At 56.3% G+C, this 20,139-nt stretch overlaps 1 protein-coding gene across 1 annotated transcript in view; it reads left to right on the top strand.

Annotated features, from left to right (window-relative positions):
- LPCAT1 (lysophosphatidylcholine acyltransferase 1) overlaps window positions 1–5,081 on the top strand; it is a 39,739-nt gene extending 34,658 nt beyond the window's left edge. The window contains exons 13-14 of the mRNA XM_060092699.1: window positions 1,664–1,805; window positions 3,007–5,081. Coding sequence (XP_059948682.1) covers window positions 1,664–1,805; window positions 3,007–3,191 — 327 coding nt within the window. The 3' untranslated portion in view covers window positions 3,192–5,081. The remainder of the gene's footprint in view (window positions 1–1,663; window positions 1,806–3,006) is intronic.
- Window positions 5,082–20,139: the final 15,058 nt, after the last annotated feature.

Raw genomic sequence — 20,139 nt, 5'->3', positions numbered from 1 at the left:
AATCAGACGGCAGCGGCCCTCGGTCGCGCCCTGTCTCAGAAAGCCTGTCCCCTCCTCCAGCCTTGGCGGGCACCTCCAGGGTGGCTCTTGGGCTCGTCGCCCCCGTGCCGGTGCTGCCTTGGCCACGCCCTGTCTGGTGGCCCTGCAGCAGCTTCTCTGACATCTCCTGGTGGGCTCTGCTGCCACGACAGTGGCTGGCAGGGAGGTGGCCAGCTTGTTTCTCAGTGAAACAGCTGAGCATGAGCATGGCCACCTTCTAGCAGCGCTACCAAGGCCCCCACCTGAGGGCAGGCGCGAGGGCCGCGGGGAGGACGGCGCCGCTCGTGCCGCCTTGTGGGTCCCGGCACTTCTCCACGACGACGTCCCCTGCAGTGACCACCCCTGGGAAGGCAGACAGCCCCATGCCCGGGCATCCGCATGGCGGGGCCGGTGTGTCCTGCTCATGTGGACATCCCGCCGCGGGAAGCCCACCTCTAGGCAGGAGGGCAGAGGGACCGCCCCAAGAAGTCCGGGGGGTTGGGGAGCAGGTTGGTCAGGGGGCCCCCAGCGTGGGGAGGAGAGCCTGCAGACAGCGCAGCAGTGATGGCCCCCAGCTCTGCAGCCCCTGGTCAGGCTGGGGTGGGGGAGGCAGGGGCCGCTCCTCCCAAACTGGGGCAGGAGGAGGAGGACATCAGGCATTTACAGCGCAGGATGGAATGCGGTCGTGTGCTGGTCTCAGCCCGTCGGTAGCCAGGGCTGTGGCTGGACCGGCCCCTGGGGCTCCCAGTGTGACTGCAGGACGCCCTCGGCGACAGCCATCAGGGAACTTGGAAAAGACAGGTCTATTACTCACAGGTCCTGGAGGGCACACGGCGTGCCCTGGGGGCAGCGAGGTCACAGGTCACGGGGCTCTGCCTTTGTTAGGGTTGAGGGTAGGGGCCTAGGGTTTTGGGGGTTCACTCTTTCTTGGTGAATTTAAAGCGTTAAGAGTGGGAATTAGGGCACAGGAGAGGAGAAGCAGGGTCCCTGAGGTGGTCAGTTATGTGGGTCACCCAGGGCCTTCTGGAAGGGGGACCTCACAGAGGCGGGGCAGCCTGGCTCCTTTCCTGGCAGTTTCACTGGTCACCGCGACTCATAGCCGCAGCGTGTTCATTCAGGTGGGCATCTGTGAAGTGGGCACCTCGCAGCCAAAGGCTGAACGCCAGGTCCTCACGTTGCAGTGTATATACCACCCTTTCTTGGTGGGTTTAAAACACAAGAGCAGGGCCTCCCTGGTGGCGCAGTGGTTGAGAGTCCGCCTGCCGATGCAGGGGACACGGTTCGTGCCCCGGTCTGGGAGGATCCCACATACCGTGGAGTGGCTAGGCCCGTGAGCCATGGCCACTGAGCCCGCACGTCCGGAGCCTGTGCTCCGCAACGGGAGAGGCCACAACAGTGAGAGGCCCGCGTACCGCAAAAAAAAAAAAAAAAAACACAAGAGCAGGGAACTGAAGGCTCCTGGCTGCCACCCTGCCCGAGGTGCTCAGTGCTCCCGAGGGCTCGGTCGTGCAACTGAGTTCCAGCCATTCTGACCCTGTGGTATCTGGGCCGGCCGGAGAGCTGGGAACGCCAAGGAGGAGAAGCAGCTGCCCTGGGTAGTCGGGGCTGGCGGGGCCACGGGGTGACGCCTGCCCCTGCCTTGCAGATGTACGGGTCGCAGGAGGATGGCAGCATAGACGAGCACGCCCTGTCCAGCATCCTCAAAACCGCCTTGGGAGTGGCTGAACTGACCGTGACCGACCTCTTCCAGGCGATCGACCAAGAGGAGAAGGGCAGGATCACGTTTGGTGAGTGCTGGGAGCTGGGGAGGCCACCCCTAGTGCGAGGTGGGGGAGGCACTGCCCCTGCCCTCTCGCCAGGCTCTCCTGAAACCTGGCAGGGCTGGGGTGGGAGCTTCCAGTCTCGCTTCTGCAGGCCATTAACAGAAGCACGTTCCCAGCCCAGCTGTAAAGTAGGCGCCTTCCCTGGGGCTGCGGCCGGGCTGAGATCAGGGTCCCCGGTGGGGGGAGGAACCCCATGCCCAGCCCATCAGGACCGATTCCTGGGGCATCTCCTCTCCCGGGGTTTTGGCTATGTCACCTGTCGCCACACAAAGCGGAACAGCCGAGATCCTCGGGAACGGGGACCGGAACCCGCCTGGGGACCGAGGCCGGGGGCGTGGGAGCGGCAGGAGCCCCAGAAGGCGGCCCGCTCAGCGCACTGGCCGCGTGCACATCTGAGGATGAGCCCATAATCTCCCTAAAGTAGGAGGAGACGTTTGCTCAGGAAAGGTCACTGTGCACGTCGTGTTTGGATGTGTTTTTAAATCGCATCCAAATGTCAGGCAGGTGCCGCAGCGCGTTGGTCTGGGTGTGCGCGCGTGTCTGCGCTAAAGGGGGCCGTGCCTCCCGGGGAGCGGGTGCTACTGCTGAGCCTCGGAGCCCTGACCGACCACAGACTCCCTGTGGAGGCAGCTCCGCTCCCCGCGGGAGCATTTCTCTGCAGCCGCTGGAGCTTGCAGTGCCCTGGGCCCGGGCCTCTGAGCATCACCGAGCCCCCAGGGTGCCCCAGTGCGAGCCCGAGGGCGCTCCCCACCCCGACGCCAGGACCCAGGGCCACCGGGAGACACACAGCTGCGCAGGCCCCACGATGGCTCGGGGTGACTCTCTGTGCACCTGGTGTCCCCAGGGCCTAGCTGTGTCCATCGAGGCTCCTGCCTCGGGGGTTATCAGGCCGCTGCCAGGATGCTGAGCACCCAGAATACATCCCTGATTGGATCCTTTAGTTTCCCCAAAGCAGGAGTAGCCGAAAGGACGTGAGAGCCACCCTGGTCTTCACGGGGAATGGGGTACACAGAGAAAACTGAGGTGCAGTGCCTCGTGTGGCCTCCCGAGGGTCCACGTAGATGCCACGATGCCCCCAGGGTGTGAGTGGGGCGCCAGAGAGAGACCCCGGACTCTAGACCTTTGCCCCCGCAGGCCGGTAACCAAGGTGCCTTTGTCTTTCCAGCCGACTTCGAGAGGTTTGCCGAAGCGTACCCCGACTTCGCGGAGGAATACCTGTACCCCGAGCAGACGCACTCCCAGAGCTGCGCACAGACGCCCCCGGCTCCCACCCCCAACGGCTTCTGCGCCGACTTCAGCCCCGAAAACTCGGCCGCTGGGACGGAGCCTTTTCGTAAGAAGCTGGACTAGGACGTAAGGTTCTGGAGAGACGAGGCCTCTCCGCAGCCACCGCCCCGTTTGCTGTGATAGCATCCGGGCTCCACGCTCCCACACGTGCTGTCCCTTTCCTGCCCTCGGGCCCGAGTCCTAGAGCAGCGCGGGCCCGAGGCCGTGGCCGTGCGTGCCCTGACGGGCGCGGTGAGCTCATGGGAGCGGCTCCTGGGGCTCCCTTCCAGGCGGCACTCGGGGGCCGGCCCAGGCATTGCTCTCTTTTCACCTCGAGCCTCCTGTTTTGTTTCCGTGCTCTCCCACCGTCCCTGCTGGCCCGTTCCAGGCTGCTCAGGCCAGCGGCTGCCACACGCACCTGAAAGCGGGACGTGTCACCCGCGTTTCGATTCCGGCACAAAGTCTCTGCCGACCTCGGTGGAATCGGTGGGCAGAACCGCCATCTGATTTTTCAACGTTTCTATATTTGCAGGAGCTCATGAGTATTTTATAAACTTCATTTAGATACTTCAGGAAACACTCAGCATTTTTTTACGAAAAGAGAATTGCTTTTCTACTTCATCTTCCTTGGAGGGTCAGGGGATGTTTCTTTATAGGCCCTTTTCCTGGCAGGCCCTGAGGCTGCCTGGGGCTCTGAGCTAACGCTCCCTCCGGCCTCTCTCGACCAGGGAACTCCCCTCCACCGAGGCTCCCGGCCCGGAACCACCTTTTTGTCTCCTCGGTCCTTTACAAAAACCCCCTTTTTATACCAGCTTTTGGGGTTTCTGTTTCCGTGTGACATGATCTACTTCACCAAAGTGTCCGCTCCGATCAGAGCATTGAATATTGGGGAGATGAGGTGGGCCGGGGTGGAAATGGGGGGGTTCCTGTCTCCCGGGCCGGGTGCCCCAGGGATGGTGACACTCTGGAAGGCCCCGCCTGCGCTGACCGTCCCGCCATTCGCACCAGGGTTCTCGGGGCATCTGGAGACAGACGGATGAGCCTCGGGGAAGGAGGGGCAGGCCTGGGGGGCTCCAGTCCCTCTCCGTGTCTGGGGGCGTCAGTAGGGAGCAGTGCCGCCGGGCTCGGGGAGGGGCTCCAGGTGCTGCCTTCACCCTCATGAAACCACCTTGATTCACCTCCTTGTGACGTAACTAGAAACCTGTCGTCAAAGCACAATGACAACCACACACTGAGTTCCCTGAAGCAAAGCCTCTGGGTCTGTTTGGGAAATTTTTTTTGAGTTTCTAATTTCTCTTGGGGGCATCTCCATAGGAAGTGACCACCAGAGCCAGAAGTACAGGGAAAATGTTTACTAACTTCCTGAGGCTTGGAGATGTGCGTGTCTCCAGTTAGACGTCAGAAAAGGAAACACCCTTAACTTCCGTTCATTCCGAAGCCCCTCCTGCCCCGCGCAGGGTGCGTGCGGGGTGACTGACATCATTCCAGGGCGCTCGCCCGTCAGGCGCAGAGCTTCCCGCACGGCCTTGGTAGCGAACAGGACTGATTTCATGATCGTGGGATGCGTGGAGTTTCATTTTTAAAAGAGAAAAACCCACACCTGGCAATGAAGGAGGTCAACAAGCTGAGATGTTCTGAGGAAGGGCCTGGGCCCTGTGTCTGTGGATGAAGGGTTTTTGAATGAAATGCCGCTGTGCGTTTTCAGGAAAAAATCTCTGATAAACAGACATTGAACGGATGTTTGTTCCTCCAGATACTCTTTTCTCTTTCGTAGCGACTTAGGGTCGCGGGCATCCAGAACTGTGAACGTACAGAGCTCGAGACTGAATCCCCTTGTGTGGGACCAGGAGCCACAGGGGCGCCCGCTGCCTGCAGAGGCCCTGCCGGGCGCGAGGGGGGTGGGACGGGAGCCTCCCAACAAACTCGGGGTTTTCAATGGAACGAATAAAACGCAAAGTCTTACGTGCTTGAGGACGTATTTGTTATGTGCGGTTTTTTTCATCGGAAAGACAACAGCAGACATGATGCAGGCTATGACAGGAGAACCAGTCCCACTGAGATTTCTTAGTGCTTTTCTAGGACGTTGGGGAAGCATCGTAATTGAACTCTGTAGAAAAAGCTTTCTGGATGGCAAAGGGAGGGTCGGAGGTTTCACTGGCACGCAGACAGCGGCTGACGTCTCAGAACTCAACCTCGTAGGCTGTTTGCCGACCTGCTGAGTTGGTTATAATTTCTCTGTGAAACACGCACCTTCTACGTACGTTTTGTCGAGCAGAGAGAGACAGGAATCTTGAATTCGTCCTATTAAATCAGTGAAGGATTTAGAAATAGAAGTGAAAGAGAAAATTGAGGTTGTGTAGCCAGCGGCTTCCAGATGGAGTGACCCTTAGCATCGTGTTCATGTCATAAGTCAGGGAAGCCGGAGAGGGAGCCCGTGGTCTGACCCCATCGGGGCAGTGGCGGAGGAAATGCACCAGAATGACATTCATGCACCAACCGGGGTAGGCATTGGCCCTTCCTAACGTAACAAATAGGTGTTGCCTTTGAAATTGGTTAAAGTTTGCTCAAGTCTTTAAGTAAAAAAAAGGGCCAAAGCAAGCCAGGGTCTGGACATTTCACATTCAAAGCTGGGCACAGCTTCCCAGTCGAAGGAAGGGGACAAGCAGCCTCTGGGAGCTGGTGGGGGTGGGGGGGGAGGGCACACTGCCCTGGGACCTGCCGCGGCTTCTGGGGCTTCCCAGCACCTCAGAGGGGACAGGTGTTAAGGAGGGGGTGGGCGCTCAAGGTGTGCCTGGTGGCGATTCCTACGGAAGCAGAAGGTTCACCTCTGCCCAACCCCCTGCCCCCATTTGCTGATCCGGCGGGAAGCCCCCTCCTGGGGCGGAGCTCCGCACGCGCGGGTGGGTGCCGCCGAGAGCAGCAGCGGCCAGTGGCCAGGACGGCCCGTCCCTCACACACACACACACACACGCCAGGCAGGAAGGCGGCTGCAAGGGCGCTGCTGTCCTCACTTCCGGGGCCGGTTGTGTGGCTGAGGCCAGTATTTACGACTTCCTTCCTCCCTCCCCTCCCCCGTCCCCCGTCCCCCTTCCTCCAGCCTCCCTCCCCGCTCCCCCATCCCCTGTCCTGTGGCCCCCACCACACCTTGGACGGTTGGGTCTTTGCCCAGTGAGACGACTCACATTTTCACTCCAAAGTATCCGGAGCCTGTGGTCTTGCCTCTGCTGGTCACAGGATTTGTCCTGAAAGTGCCGAGAAGCACCCAGAAGAGCCCGGGCCCCCTTCCCCTGCTGCCGTTAGCCCCCGAGACACCCCCGGTCCTGTCACGTCGCTGGCCGGAGGAGCCCAACAGCTGGTGACCATCTGAACTTGCAGCGCGGAGGCTCCGCGGCGTCCCGAGCAGGAGTGTCTCATCCAGTGGAGCGGAGACCTTCGAGACGGACAAGCCCAGAGCTGCAGAGAAGAGAACAGAAGCAAGTGGCTGGTTCTCGGGCCCAGATTCAGGGCAGCGACGGGTTCCCCCTCGCTCACCGGTCCCGGGGCAGCTCCAGCCGCCTGTCCCCGCGCATCCCCGTCTGCCAGCGCAGCCTCTCTCCAGGGTCCCGCCAGGCGGACGCACAGGGAAGAGAAGAGCCCGACGCTTCTGCACGGAAATAAAACCCTTCCCCTGCTCACATCTCCCCGGCCGGAGCGCAGCACGTGGCACCCGAGTCCCACAGGCTACGGCATCCCGCAGATGCAGAATCACACAGGCCACACCCCGCGGTCACCGGCCGTGAGGGTGAGAAGAGCGTTCCCACGGGCCCCCAGGTGTCGCGGACGTGCGTTGTGCGCGACCAGCTCGAAGCACAGCCTGCACGCCACGGGGGCACCCCGTTAGGACGGACCCCGGCCACTGAAGCGTCAGAAGTTGTTTCTCCTCCCGTCAGGCCGGCGGCTTCTGGTGGGGGCTTGCTCGGAGCTGCCAGGCTTCCCTTGTGGTAAGGTAAATCCCTTCCTGACGTAACACAAGGTGGGCGGCGGGGAGTCAGCCGCCAGCTAAGTCCGCAGACCGTGCTGCCAGAGCCGCAGGGGCGGGAAGGAAGTCCACCCCCGGCACAAGTGTGTCAGATGAAGACAAGCATTTCCCCTCGAGGACGGGGGTCTGGTGCGAGCAAGCTGATGCCCAGAGAAGGGGCCGCGCTGGGAGCTAAGTCCTGGGCCCGTGTCTGACAAGGCGGGGTCCGGCCCGGCCACACCAGCTGGGGCTGCTCTGGTCGCTCAGCTCCGGGTGGGGACCCGTGCTTCACCCAGCCCCTCCGTCCCCTGCCGTGCTGTACTCGCTGGGTCGGCTGGGAAGAGAGGCAGACCCATAGCCACCAACCGCATCCCGCCCTGGGCAGGGGCACCTGAGAGACACACTACAGAGAAAACACCATGAGCCCATCGTGTAGCAACATGTGGGCCCAATGGAGCACAGACTGGGAAGAAAGCTGACCAAAAGAAACACCAAGGGTCCTATCACAGGTGACGGGAGGCCCAGGGAAGGGGAGGTTAGGACAGAAAAAACGATTGGACAGAATAACGGCCAGAGTTTTCCCAAATCTAAGAGCTCAGATATCCAAGAAGCTCAACTCGCCACAAGCAGAAGAAATATAACAAAAATACAGCAAGGCACTTTACAAAAAATTCTGGAAGCCACTGGTAAAGAGGTAATCTTAAAAGCAGCCAGAGAAAAAGAAAATATTATCGTGGAACAGAGGTAAGAGTGACATGCATGTGGAAACCTGGCTCTGCAGAAAGAATTAGTGTTATTTAAAGAGAGACCGTGAACACTTAAAAACGTATTGCAAGCCTTCAGAGAAAACAAAATAAAAACAGAGAGGTATTATTAGTTAATAAGCCTATAGATAAATAAAATGGGATAGTTTAAAATAAAAATTTCACTCAAACTAAGCAGGAAAGTAAGAAGAAAAAAATAAAGAACAAAGGGCAGATAATACAAACAGAAAACAAACAGCAAGTGGTAAACTTAAATCCAACCGTACTAGTAATTACATTAAATATAGACTAAAAACTCCTAAATGACTGTTGCTAGACCAAATTAAAAATCCAACAAAAAACCCTAACTATATGCTGTTTAAACACATATTGAAAGTTTAAAAAAAAAAACAGAAAATGGAAATATATGTAATGTGCAAACATAACCGCAAGACAGCTGATGTAGCAGGATTAATAATATCACACTAAGTGACCTTTAAGACGAGGAGGATTACGGTGTCAAAGACAAATATTGCAGAGCCATAAAGGGTTCAGTTCACCCCAGGACACAGTCATCCTAAAGGTGTACATCCCCAGTGACATACCTTGAAATATACTAAGCAAACATAGACAGAATGAAAAGAGGAAATAAATAAATCAGCAAAGTTGGAGGTTTTCACACAATTCTCTCAGTAGTCTATAGAGCCACCAGGGAAAGAAACACAGTTTTGTAGAAACTTTGAAAAACCCTGTTTACCAAATTGACTTAATTGCCATTAAAAATGCACATGAAGCAGTTGGCAAAATAGACTCTATGGTTGGCTCGAGAGTAAGTCTCAAAATATTTAAATCATACAGTGTATGTTCTCTCATCCAAAGGAAGCCGCCCATATTCCAGGGGCAGAACCGACCTCCATGGCCCCCCAACCACATGAGAGTCCGGCAGGGGTCTACCACAGGATTGTCAAGAGCTGCTCGGGCTCTGATTAGTTCTTTTAAACTTAATAAACTTTAAGGAGTCCACAATTTTGCTTCTAGTCACGATGGAGGGGCAGAGGCTGCCATCCTGGAAGGGGTGCTCAGGTGGAAACTCAGATGGGTTTTGCCTGAGTCGTGAAGAAATCGTAACCCCCTCGGCAAAACTCGACTCTGGTCTTGCCACGCAAAGCCTAAAAGCAAGACCTGAAAGAATGACCAAACTCTTTGTAAGTAGCTTGCCTGCAGTCCAAAGTTCGAGAATATTCAGAGGAATATACAACTACCCAGCATCCAAAGGGTCAAATTCACAATGATTTGCATCCCATCAGAGGTCACCTAGATGCAAAAAAGCAGGAAAGATGATCTGTAATCAACGAAAACAGACCCAGAAGTGACTCAGGTGATGGAATTAGTAGATGAAGGCATTGACAATCATTATGCAAAATCTGTGTCCAAAGGCTAGCTGGAAGCAAGACTAACCATGTGTAGTTATGACATGGCAGGTGTCTTTTAAAAGACACAAATCTAAATTCTACAGATAAGAACTACGATGTTTGTGACGCAAGATACCCTGGTTGGGATTAACGGTGGCTTTGACATCACAGAGGAGACAGCAAGTGAACTTGAAGAGTAGCAGTATGAACTATTCAAAACAAAATAGAGAAAAATGACAAAAATTTGCCCAGAGCACCAGTGAGTGTGAGACTTCAAGTTGCCTGATATGTATACCACTGGAGTCCCAAGGGCAAACAAAAATATTTGAAGAAATACTTTCCCAAATTCAGTACAGACTATAAACCCCTGGGTCCAAGGAGCTCAATGAATTCCAAGCACAAGCGCCATGGAGGAAACATACCAGGAGCATCATAATCGAATGCTTAAAATAGATGATAAAGAAAAGGTCAGCCACCAGAGGAAAAGGACACAGAGCAACAACCATGTGCACAGAGCAGATTCTTCATCAGAACAACAGAAGCCAGTGAAGCGACGTCCATAAAATACGCAAAGAAAAAGAACACAGTCAACCCAGAATTCTTCATTCGGCAAAAATATCTTTCACAACAGAGAAATAAAAATGTTTTTAGACACAAAAGCTAAAAAAATTTGTCACTGGCTGGCAGACCTCACTACACAGTGTGTGAAAGTAAGTCCTTACAGCAGAAGGAAAGTGATTCCATTCTGAAATCTGGATCCACACAGAGGCCTGAGGAGGCTCAGAAGCTGTAATCATGTGGATAAATAGAAACACTTGTTTCTCATCATTTAAATCTCTGTAAAGGATGATTGAGTATCTAAAGTAAAACTGACAATGCATTTTGGGGTTCATAACACATAGGTGACAATGGCACAGAGGCCGGGAGGGGTGACTAGAAGTGGCCCCAGGTCCGTCCTAATGACATGTACAGCAGTGTGATGCCACTTGAAGGTGACATGAAAATGACACAGCAAAGAGATACGGCTAAGAGTCCAACAGGGGAAGCAGAACATGGGACTTGAAAACTCCTCAGTCTGAAGGACAGCAGGCATGGTGGTAAAGGGGGACAGAGGGCACAGTGTAGCAGATGGTAGATTTAACGCAACTGTATCAGCACTACATTAAGTGTAAATGGTCAAACACCCCAATCAATCAGCAGAAATCGTCAGATTGGATGTAAAAGCAAGAACCAACCACAAGATGCCTGCAAGAAGCACACTTTATCCGGCCACCAATGGGCCAAAAGGAAAAGGACAGTGCCAACTCCATCAAAAGAAGGTAGGGTAAATGTTGATCTCAGAGACCAAGTGGTCAGCGGGTGTAAGAAAGGTCATTTCACAGTAAGGATGCAGCTCCCAGGGGGACGTGGCAACCCTAAGATGTGCGCCTGACAAGAGAGCTTCCACGTGAACCATGCAAAGACAGCAGAACCACAAGGACTATAAGACCAGTCCACATGGCTGTGCCTCAAGGTTTCAACACTTCTCTCCCAATGACCCATAGGACAATACCTTACACCATGGTAATTTAAAATGGATCTTATACATAAGGGTAGAACCTAAAATTTTAAAACTCTTAGAGGAAAACTTAGGAGAAAATTTTTGTGATCTTGGGTTAAGTAAAAATTTCTCAGATATGGCACTAAAAGCAGGATTCATTTAAAAATTTGATAATTGGGCTTCATCAAAATTAATAACTTCTGTTCTTCAAAAGACTCTATTAAGAGGATGAAAAGGCAATCCAAGATTGGGAAAGATATTTACAAAGCACCTGATAAAGGACTTGTATCCAGAATATGTAAAGAACTCTCAGAACTCAATAATAATATAACAATATAATATAACAAACCACCCAAATGTGCAGAAGATTTGAACATCCACTTGACAAGAAGTGACTGATGGTGACCACACACATGAAGGACTGCTACAGCACTTCAGTCATTAGAGAAATGCCAATTTAAGTGGTAATGAGCTACTACCGCACACTTACGAGAATGGCTAAACTTTAAAAGACCATTCTAAGTGTTGACAAGGACGTGGAGCAACGGGAACTCTTGCACTGTTCACGGAAATGTCAAACAGTATCACCACTTTGCAAAACAACTTGACAGTTTTTAAAAACAGTTAAACACGCATCAAGCAAATGACCCAGCCATTCCACAACTAAGCACTTAACTCAAGAGAGATGAAAGCCCATGTCCACACAGAGACTTGTGCACAAGTATTCACAGGGGTTTGTTTTTTTTTGTTTGTTTGTTTTGTGTTTTTTTGGTTTTTTTGTGGTACGCGGGCCTCTCACCGCTGCGGCCTCTCCCGTTGCGGAGCACAGGCTCCGGACGCGCAGGCCCAGCGGCCATGGCTCACGGGCCCAGCCGCTCCGTGGCATATGGGATCCTCCCGGACCGGGGCACGAACCCGTATCCCCTGCATCGGCAGGCGGACCCTCAACCACTGCGCCACCAGGGAGGCCCCAGGGGTTTGTTTTATTTGTAAGAGTCAAACGTCCATCAACAGGTGAATGGATGAATAGATTATGCTCTATCTATATGATGGAACACTACTCAGCAATGAAAAGGAATTCACTGATTCGTGTAACAACACAGATTCAGCTCAGACATGCGGAGTGGGAGGAAGGGACCAAAAAACAGTCCTTACTGCAGGTTCCATTTATATAAAATCCTAGGAAGAAAAAAGGAATCTATAGCTGGGGGACGAGCGGTTGCCTGGGTGGGGTGGATAAAGATGGATACACAGGAGCGCGACGATTGTCTGAGTGGGATGAACATTTTATTCTCATGGTGCTCGTGTCCTGTGGCCACATAAACGGCCTCCCAAATTGTGCACTTGAGACCCACGCAGTTTATGGTATGTCGATTAAACCCCAATAAAGCTGTCTGTAGAGCGAGGACACAAATGGCAAAATAATCACAGAAAATAAAGTTAAGTTTTGTGCAGATGGTGGGATTACAAAGTTTCCTTTGTCCTCCAATCTCGTTCTTTTTTGGCATTGTTTTGGCTACTCTGGGTCCATATGCATTTTAGAACCAACTGGTTGAGCTGTTCAAAAGAGCCAGTTAGAATTTTGGTTGAAACTGGGTCGAATCTATAGTCAGTTTGAGAAGAAATTAACATCTTAATGATACTGAGCCTTTAGATCATGGACATGGTCTTACCACTCCACTTCCTTCAGCCCTTTTAGTTCTTCAGCAGTGTTGTCTAGATGTCAACATTCATGTCTTGCACGCACGCATTTTATGCCTAAGCATTTTGTTTTGGATACTGTTGTAAATGAAATTATTTTAAATTTTATTTTATAGTTGTTTCCTGCTGGTATATAGAAATACAATTGATTTCTGTGTATCCTATGACCTTCTAAATTCACTTGTTAATTCTAGCTTTTGTTTTGTAGATTCATTAAGATTGTCTCCATAGGTGATTATGTCATCTGCAGATAAAGGCCTTGTCATCAATTTCCCAATTTTCTTTGAATCTCTTATCACACAACCAAACACTAGCCAATGTGTAAGAATCACTGAGACCCGTACCTCTGACCGTCCTCTTCTTGGCTAAGGAACAACCCTGTCCACTGCTCAGGTATCTGCCCACCGGGAAGATTTCCCTGTGTCTTCCGAGCGTGGCTGCAATGCTGCAGCCTTCCACTCCCCGGTGGGATTGGTACACTGTGGGATCCATGTTTCTGCAGTCAGATGGTCATAAGAAACGCCCGTGAAGCCCAGGTACAGTTAAGGGGGTGATACCGATGCAACAAGGGGGGCACCTGTTCCTGCAGCTTAGTTGTGTCTGCAGCACCCGCCCGAGCCTGAAAGCGTGTATATTGCCTCCACTTGATGATAGCAAATTGCTGTCTGTACCAAACTTTACGGGTTGGCTGGTTAATTTATGACGGGCAGCTCAGCTTATATGCTAACTGAATTTCCATGAGTTTCTACTATGGCTCAGCGGTATACTAATTCAAACGGAGCATAAGGATTTTCAGAAGACTGTTTGGTTATTCTCCAAAACTCCAAGTGTTTGCACTGAGTCCCTGCAGGGGCTGCCAGGGGCTCCACGCTGCATCTCTATCTTCCAGAACCTTCCACCCCCCATGGGTCCGGCCAGGTCAGTGTTTCTCAGGGTGTGGCCCCAGAGCCCACAGCAGTGGCATCCCCCGAGAAGCTGTTAGGAATGCAGGTCCCCAGGCCCCCCTCAGACCTGCTGACTCAGAGTCTCTGAGGGTGAGACCCAGAATCCTTGCTTTGGGTGCGGGCCAGGGTTTACGCGGGCGACTTGGGAACTGCGCTGGGCCGCAGCCCCCTCTTGCCAGTGCCGCTTGCTCTGGGCTCCCCTCGAAATGAACCCTACGAATAACGTGGGAAGCAGGCCCGCCCACTGGCCTCCTGCTCGGTCTCTGCAGCTGCCCCTGCGGGAGTGGCCAGGCTTCCCACCGCAGACTCTGAGCTGGCCTGACGGAGGCCCTTTGGGAAGCTCAGTCCTGGGCTCCAGGCTCGGCACGTGGGGAGCTTGGGGTGCAGGGTCCAAGCATTTATCCGCACAGATGGCCACAGCAGCATGGAGTGCCCGGGGGCGCTGCCAGGCTGCTGGCGGCTTTTCTTTCCGTCTGCTCACTGCCCTTTGTCCCTCGGTGAGGAGCAGCCAGGCCAGGGTGGCCAGGAGCCTCTGAGGGCAGGAGGCTGCTGAGCACAGAGCCCGGCGCTGCCCTGAGGGTCACTGCCAGAAGCGATTGTTATTTCGGTCCCTTTCACACCATGTGAGGGTGGTCAGCAAGCAGAGGGGAGAACGGAGGCTGGGACACCTCATGAACGTCGTGTGACCTGTGAACTTGGGGTGAGGCCTTGTCCGGCCACCTGGAGCCCTGGCATCCTGGTCTGGTGTCGATGCCTGCAGCAGCATAGGGTCAGAAAGGGCGAGGGAGCTGTAGCAGAGATGCTCCCATGGGCTCCAAGCCCAGTGCCCAGTGAGGGTCCAAGCACCACGGCTCTGCTTGTCCCCTTACGTCTAAAGCAAAGCCAGAGGGAGCGAGGCCTGAACTGAGCCCCAGGTGCCCTGCCAGTGCCCTGAGCAGGGCATCCTCTCCCACCCTCTGCTGGCACCGCCCCGAGAGTCCCTTCTTCCCTGAAAGCAGGACGCCTGATGCCAGCTCTCCTGCACCCCGCTCTTCCCACTCCAAGACTTTGCACATCCAGATTAAACTAGCCTGAGCTGCTGGGACCACGTGTCGGGAGGCTCTGACATGTTCTAAGCTGCTCCCCTCGAGAACAGGCCTGTTAAGGTTCTTCTTTGTTGTGGGTTGAACTGTGCCCCCAAATTCAGATGTTGAAATTCTAAGCCCCAGGACCTCAGAATGTGGCCTTAATTGGAGCCGAGGTCTTTGCGGAGGTAATCAAGCTAAAATGGAGCATTAGGTCCGGCCCCGATCCAACATGACACAGACACAGACACACACACACAGACACACACACACACAGAGAACACCATGCGAGCGTGATGGCAGAGATGGGGTGATGCTTCTACAAGCCAACGACGCCAAGGATGCCAGCAAACCCCCAGAAGCTGGAGGGGGGCCTAGGACAGACTCCCCTCAGTCCTCAAAAGGAGGCAGCCCTACCGACGCCTTGATCTCAGACTTCTGGCTCCAGAACAGAGAGAGGAGATGCTCCTCTGTTGTTGAAGCCACCCCATCAGTTATGGCAATCACTCTTTTTTTTTTGCGGTGCGCGGGCCTCTCACTGTTGTGGCCTCTCCCGTTGCGGAGCACAGGCTCCGGACGCGCAGGCTCCGCGGCCATGGCTCACGGGCCCGGCCGCTCCGCGGCATGTGGGATCCTCCCGGACCGGGGCACAAACCCGCATCCCCTGCATCGGCAGGCGGACTCCCAACCAATGCGCCACCAGGGAAGCACGGCAATCACTCTTAAAATCTAGCCGGGGACCGACCTCATCACCAGTGTGGTGACACCTGAGCTCTCCAGCTCTTCCTAACAGAGCTTTGGGGTGGCGTCCCTCCATCCAGGCACCGCCTGGCAGACGTGGATCTGGGGATGAAAAAGCACCTCCCCTGCTGTTGAACTGCTGTGCTCACCGGGCACCACTACCCCGCCCTCACCTGCAGGTGGCTTTCGGAAGCTTGGATAGGATTCTGCATTTATCCACCATGGCTCCAGCCTCTCGGGAATGTCGAAGGCCTTAACATCAGCGCATGGCCTTTGTCCTCCCGTGGATGGGGCACCTGTCGGGGGAGCACCCACGCTGCCTTCCAAGTCAGGGTGAAGCAGGCTGCTCGAGACAGGACACAGGGCAACGTCCAGCAGCGACCTCCTCGGTTGGCGGCACCCAGATGGGTGTCACCAGCGGGGCAGAGCCGCTCTGGGGCAGCAGCTGGCAGCCAGAGCCACAGGTTCTCCCCTGGGCCCTCCCACGGGCTCTGCGGCTGCAACGGGTGCACAGCAGACAGCGAGCGACTGCCCTGAGGGTCGGCAGGATGATACTCTGAGATACTCCGTCCATCCAGGGCTCAGCCAACAGCAGCCACGCCGATAATAAACTTCGGGCAAAGTTCCAAGCATGCGAAGGCCGGCTGTTGAATCAGCTCTAACCCCACAGGTTCCACCCGTACAGGTGCCGACAGGGAGGACCCTGCCGGGGACGATGGAGGTGCACAGGAGCCGGGCAGCTGCCTGCTCTGCCTTCTGCGGCCAGGCTGCGGGCCCAGCTCCCACGTCATTGTGCTCCGGAGCACCCGGGCTCTTCATCCTGAGTCACTGGTAGAAGAGAGGGTCGGGTGGGGCGGGGTGGGGGGTGCGGTGCTCCTGGACGCATGCAGGACTCTTCTCGGTGCAGGTGCGCTGTTGGGCGTGGGCCACAGCTGCTCCCACCTCCCCGGCCCCGGCAGGGTTTGCTCCGCTTCCCAGGGGTTTCCATCTAGTATGTGGGCTTTTAACATACACATCTGAGCTCACTGGCTCTGCTCTGTGTTCCCGTGACCCTGTCCATTAGGCCCAAACCTAGGACCACTCCTCTTTCTTGAAACTCACACTGTGGAGCATCTGTGGGGAGAGCCCGCCTGCTGTGATGGCCGCTGGTCACACATTCAAGGTGGCACATCACCATCTTCTGAAATCCCTGCCCCCTCCCCAGGTGTACGGAATGAATTGCGTTCCCAAAATTCATGTTGAAACCCTAACCCCCGTGCGATGGTCCTAGGAGTTGGGCCTCTGGGAGGCGGTCGGGTCATAGGGGCTGAGCCCTCATGAGTGGCACCAGTGCTCTTATAAAGGTGGCTCCAGAGCACTTCTGGGTGCTTCTGCCGTGTGAGGACTTGACTTCCAGCCAATATTTCCATGTCCGTAAGCTGCCCCGCCTGTGGCGTTTCTGTTAGCATAGCCAGCGGAAGCCGGGACCCTGAGTCGTGGCTTCTTCCATGGATCCCAGTCCTGCCTGGAAGAGCAGCCCCTGCCGGTTCTTCCCCGGTACCAGGTACCAGCCCTGTCCTGGGCACCAGCCCCTGGTGGGGAGGCTGCCGGAGGGGCGTGAGGCGTGGTCCCCGGGATGAGCCAGGGTGCTCCGCGGGCCCCTGGTACAGGGACACTGCTTCTGTGGCCCTGCCGAGGAGGGACATACGGCCCAGACAGAGTGGAGAGCGGCTGGCGTGGGCACCCCCCTGCAGCCACCGCAGGGCAGGAAAACCAAAGCTTACACGGGGGGGGGGGGGGGGGGGAGGGGAAGGTTACGGCCCAGGCTTGGGTCACCAGGGCCTCCACCATGTGCAGAGCCAGGGTGCCACCTACCTTGATGCTGTCCTGCACCTGTGGGTCCTGGGCCTGCTTGGTGGTCTGGGGACTCCATTCCTCCGCATCATGAATGTGCAGTCTTGCTGGGGGTCATCTCAGCAATGATTCCGAATCAGTCCGTTCTGAGCCAGTATCGACAGCTGTGGCTTTCCGGGCTGTCCCTGGAAATCGTGTCCCGATGCGAGTGTGATTCGAGCCCCTTGGTTCCAGTCGATTCGCGCTCCATGTGGGCAAAGCGCGGCGACGCTTCGCTCCTTGCTTGACGCGCGCGGACACTGGGTCCTGCGAGGGGTCGGCTCTCGGACCACAGAAGGACCCGCGTCTCCGCAGCCCGGATCCGGGCGAGGATCGGGTACCTCGCGGCCGGGGCGCAAGGCCGGAGGAGAGAAGGCAGAGACCCCGGCAAGGTCTGAGCCTGCCCGTCAGGGCAGGAGCAAGGGTCTCCGCGGCCCGGCTAGGGACGCCCACAGGACCCCAAACGCCAGGCGCAGGATCCCTGCCCCCAGGCCGGCCCAACTCGAGTGGGACTGGCTGGTGGAGGAGATGCCCCCAGGGCGCCAGACCTCGGGGGGGGGGGGCGGCCGCGGCGAGAGGAGCGGACGAAACCGACGTCTGGGGAGAGGGGTCGGTGCAGCATCGGGAAGGCGGCCCCTTCGGCAGCGGCGGGAAGAGGGAGAGTGGGCAGGAGAGGGTAGGGAGGCAAGACCCGGCTCGGCCCCGCGCGCCCGCCGCCCAGCTTCCTCCCCGGGCGGAGCGGCGGGTGGGCCAGGGGAGCCCCGCCCCAGGCAGATGCGCTGGGCAGCCCCGGGGCGCGCAAGCTTGAGTGGGAAGGAGACGGAAAACCACCCGTCTCGGTCCTGCGAGGCCTGGGACCCCGAGGTGACCCTGCTGCCCCTCGCCCCAGGTTCCGGGCGCGCGAGGCCTCGGGCAGAGCGCGCTGCTGGCAGCTGACTGGCGCCGGCGGTCGGGTCCCGGGGGGCGGGGCTCGGAGCACGGAGGCGGAGCCAGGGCGGGTGAGCGCCCCCGGTGGCCGGCGGGGCGGGTCCCGGCGACAAGATAAGAGCCCGGAGCGCAGCGGGACCCGAGCGGGAGCTTCCGTGGACGCTCGGTGTCAGGACCCCAGCAGAGACGAGGCTGGGGCGCGCAGGTGAGGCCGGGCCGCCCCGTGGCCCGCTCCCCGCACAGGTGCCCCTGCGCATCCTCCGGGCGCTCCGCTCCCGCCTCTGACCCCGAAGGCTGCGGCCGAGGGGCGCCCGGCCGGGGCGAGCACCGTCGGGGGGCGCCGCCTCCCGCAGGCTGCGGCGTCTCCAAAAGTCGCCAACAGTTGGGGTGCACAGCGCCGCGGCAGTGCCATTGGCGATCTTAAGGTGAGGTGGCCGAGAGGTGCGAGCCCCGGAGCGGGTGCGGGGCTGATGTGCGCCCCCGTGGCCCCTGGCCCCATCCCGCCCCAGGCTCGGAGAGACGGGGTAGGGGCCGGCGGTCCCCGGCTTCCCTGAGGCGCTGACCCCTGGGCACCGCGGCTCTTTGTGGCTGACCCCTCCCTGCTGAACCAGACCTGCCCGGGGTTGGGGGCACCTGGGCAAGCGGCCCCCAGAGACAATAGGGGTGATTTTCTCAGCCATCGCTTCTTCTCACAGGGCTTAGTCTTTGACTTTTAAGATGGGGCAGGGGTGCAGGGTTGTGGGGTGCTGAGCGTCCAGGCTGTAGGGTCGGACTGCAGCTCTGTTTCTGCTCTGGGTGCAGAATCACACTTTCTAAGCACCACATTCGCTTCCTGTACCCAAACCTGGCCTCTGACGCCGGGGCTTCATGGGTGGTGTGAGCTCACCCCAAATGCAGAGCCGGGGTCTCCCTGGCAGGTGGTCCCCGATGCGCCTGCGAGGGCCGCTGTCAGAGCAAACCGGCTGGGATCTGGCGCCTGCACAAGCCCAGCCCTCTCCACTGGACCCCACTGCAGGCCGGTCCCTCCCGCCTCTCCCCGCCCCCAAGTCCCTTCTGTCCCTTTTCATTCATCTCAGGAATGTGCTGTTGTGTTTGTCACAGAGACATGGTGCACACAATGACATGTTGTGGGATTCTGTTCAAACTTGGATGCAGAGGAAAATGACCCCTTTACCGCTGCCGTCCTGCTACCTTCTGCTTCAGAGTGTGTGTGTGTGTGTGTGTGTGTGTGTGTGTGTGTACACATGCAAGCGTCTGCAGTTGAAACATCCAAACGTCAGAAGAAGTCGTATTTGAAGCTGCTCTCGGCCGTGTAATTTCTGTGTTACACACTGTGTGTAATTTCTTCTGTTCTTCTTGATTATATTACCCAGAGTTTCATGAAGGTAACCTGGAGATGATTTCCCTGGTAAAGCTGCTACGTGCAGGAGCTAGTCCTGTAAACCCCCAGGTAAATCCTGACTGGAAGGATTTACCTGACCGGAAGCCCTTGTCCCTGCCCAGCCCTTCCAGGTGTGGCCACAGGTGGACGCAGAATGTGCAGCCATTCCTTGAAGGAAACTAATCGTTACTTTGAAACTTTGAATTCCTGTGGCTGACTCTGGCTTTAGAATTTTGCTTTTGACTTTGGTCTCTGAGTATAAAGAATGTATGTACACTGTTGTGAAGACTTACTATTGAAAACTATTTGAAGGTTGTCAAATTACTCCCTGGCAACGTGGGGAGCGCGGAGGTAGCATCTTGCATTATTACTAAGTTGGAGAGGACACAGCCTTGCCCTCCGATGGGAATGGAGAGGTCTGTCCTGAGGTCTGTCCTGAGGTCCTCAGTCTGTCCTGAGGTCTCCACGGCCTGTCTCCCGGCCCCACGAGGAGGGTAGCTCATCTCCTACTGTCCTCAACCCTGGCTGTGTCCTCTTGGGTGCTTGGAGTGCATTTGTTCTGCCCCAAAGAAATGGCTGGAAATGCCTCAGATCTGTGCTCACGCCACCGGGTGCATCGTGATCTGGCTACTAAATCAGTGCATTCCTCTGCGTTTCTCTTTCATGCTGGCTGTAGACCAAGAGGGAGGAAGCGCTGAGTCCAGGAGGCC

Source organism: Mesoplodon densirostris, chromosome 3 (assembly GCF_025265405.1).
Source record: "Mesoplodon densirostris isolate mMesDen1 chromosome 3, mMesDen1 primary haplotype, whole genome shotgun sequence".
Classification (NCBI taxonomy): Eukaryota; Metazoa; Chordata; class Mammalia; order Artiodactyla; family Ziphiidae; genus Mesoplodon; species Mesoplodon densirostris.
Note: the sequence above shows the minus strand (reverse complement) of the source record. Positions and strands in the feature narration are given on the sequence as shown.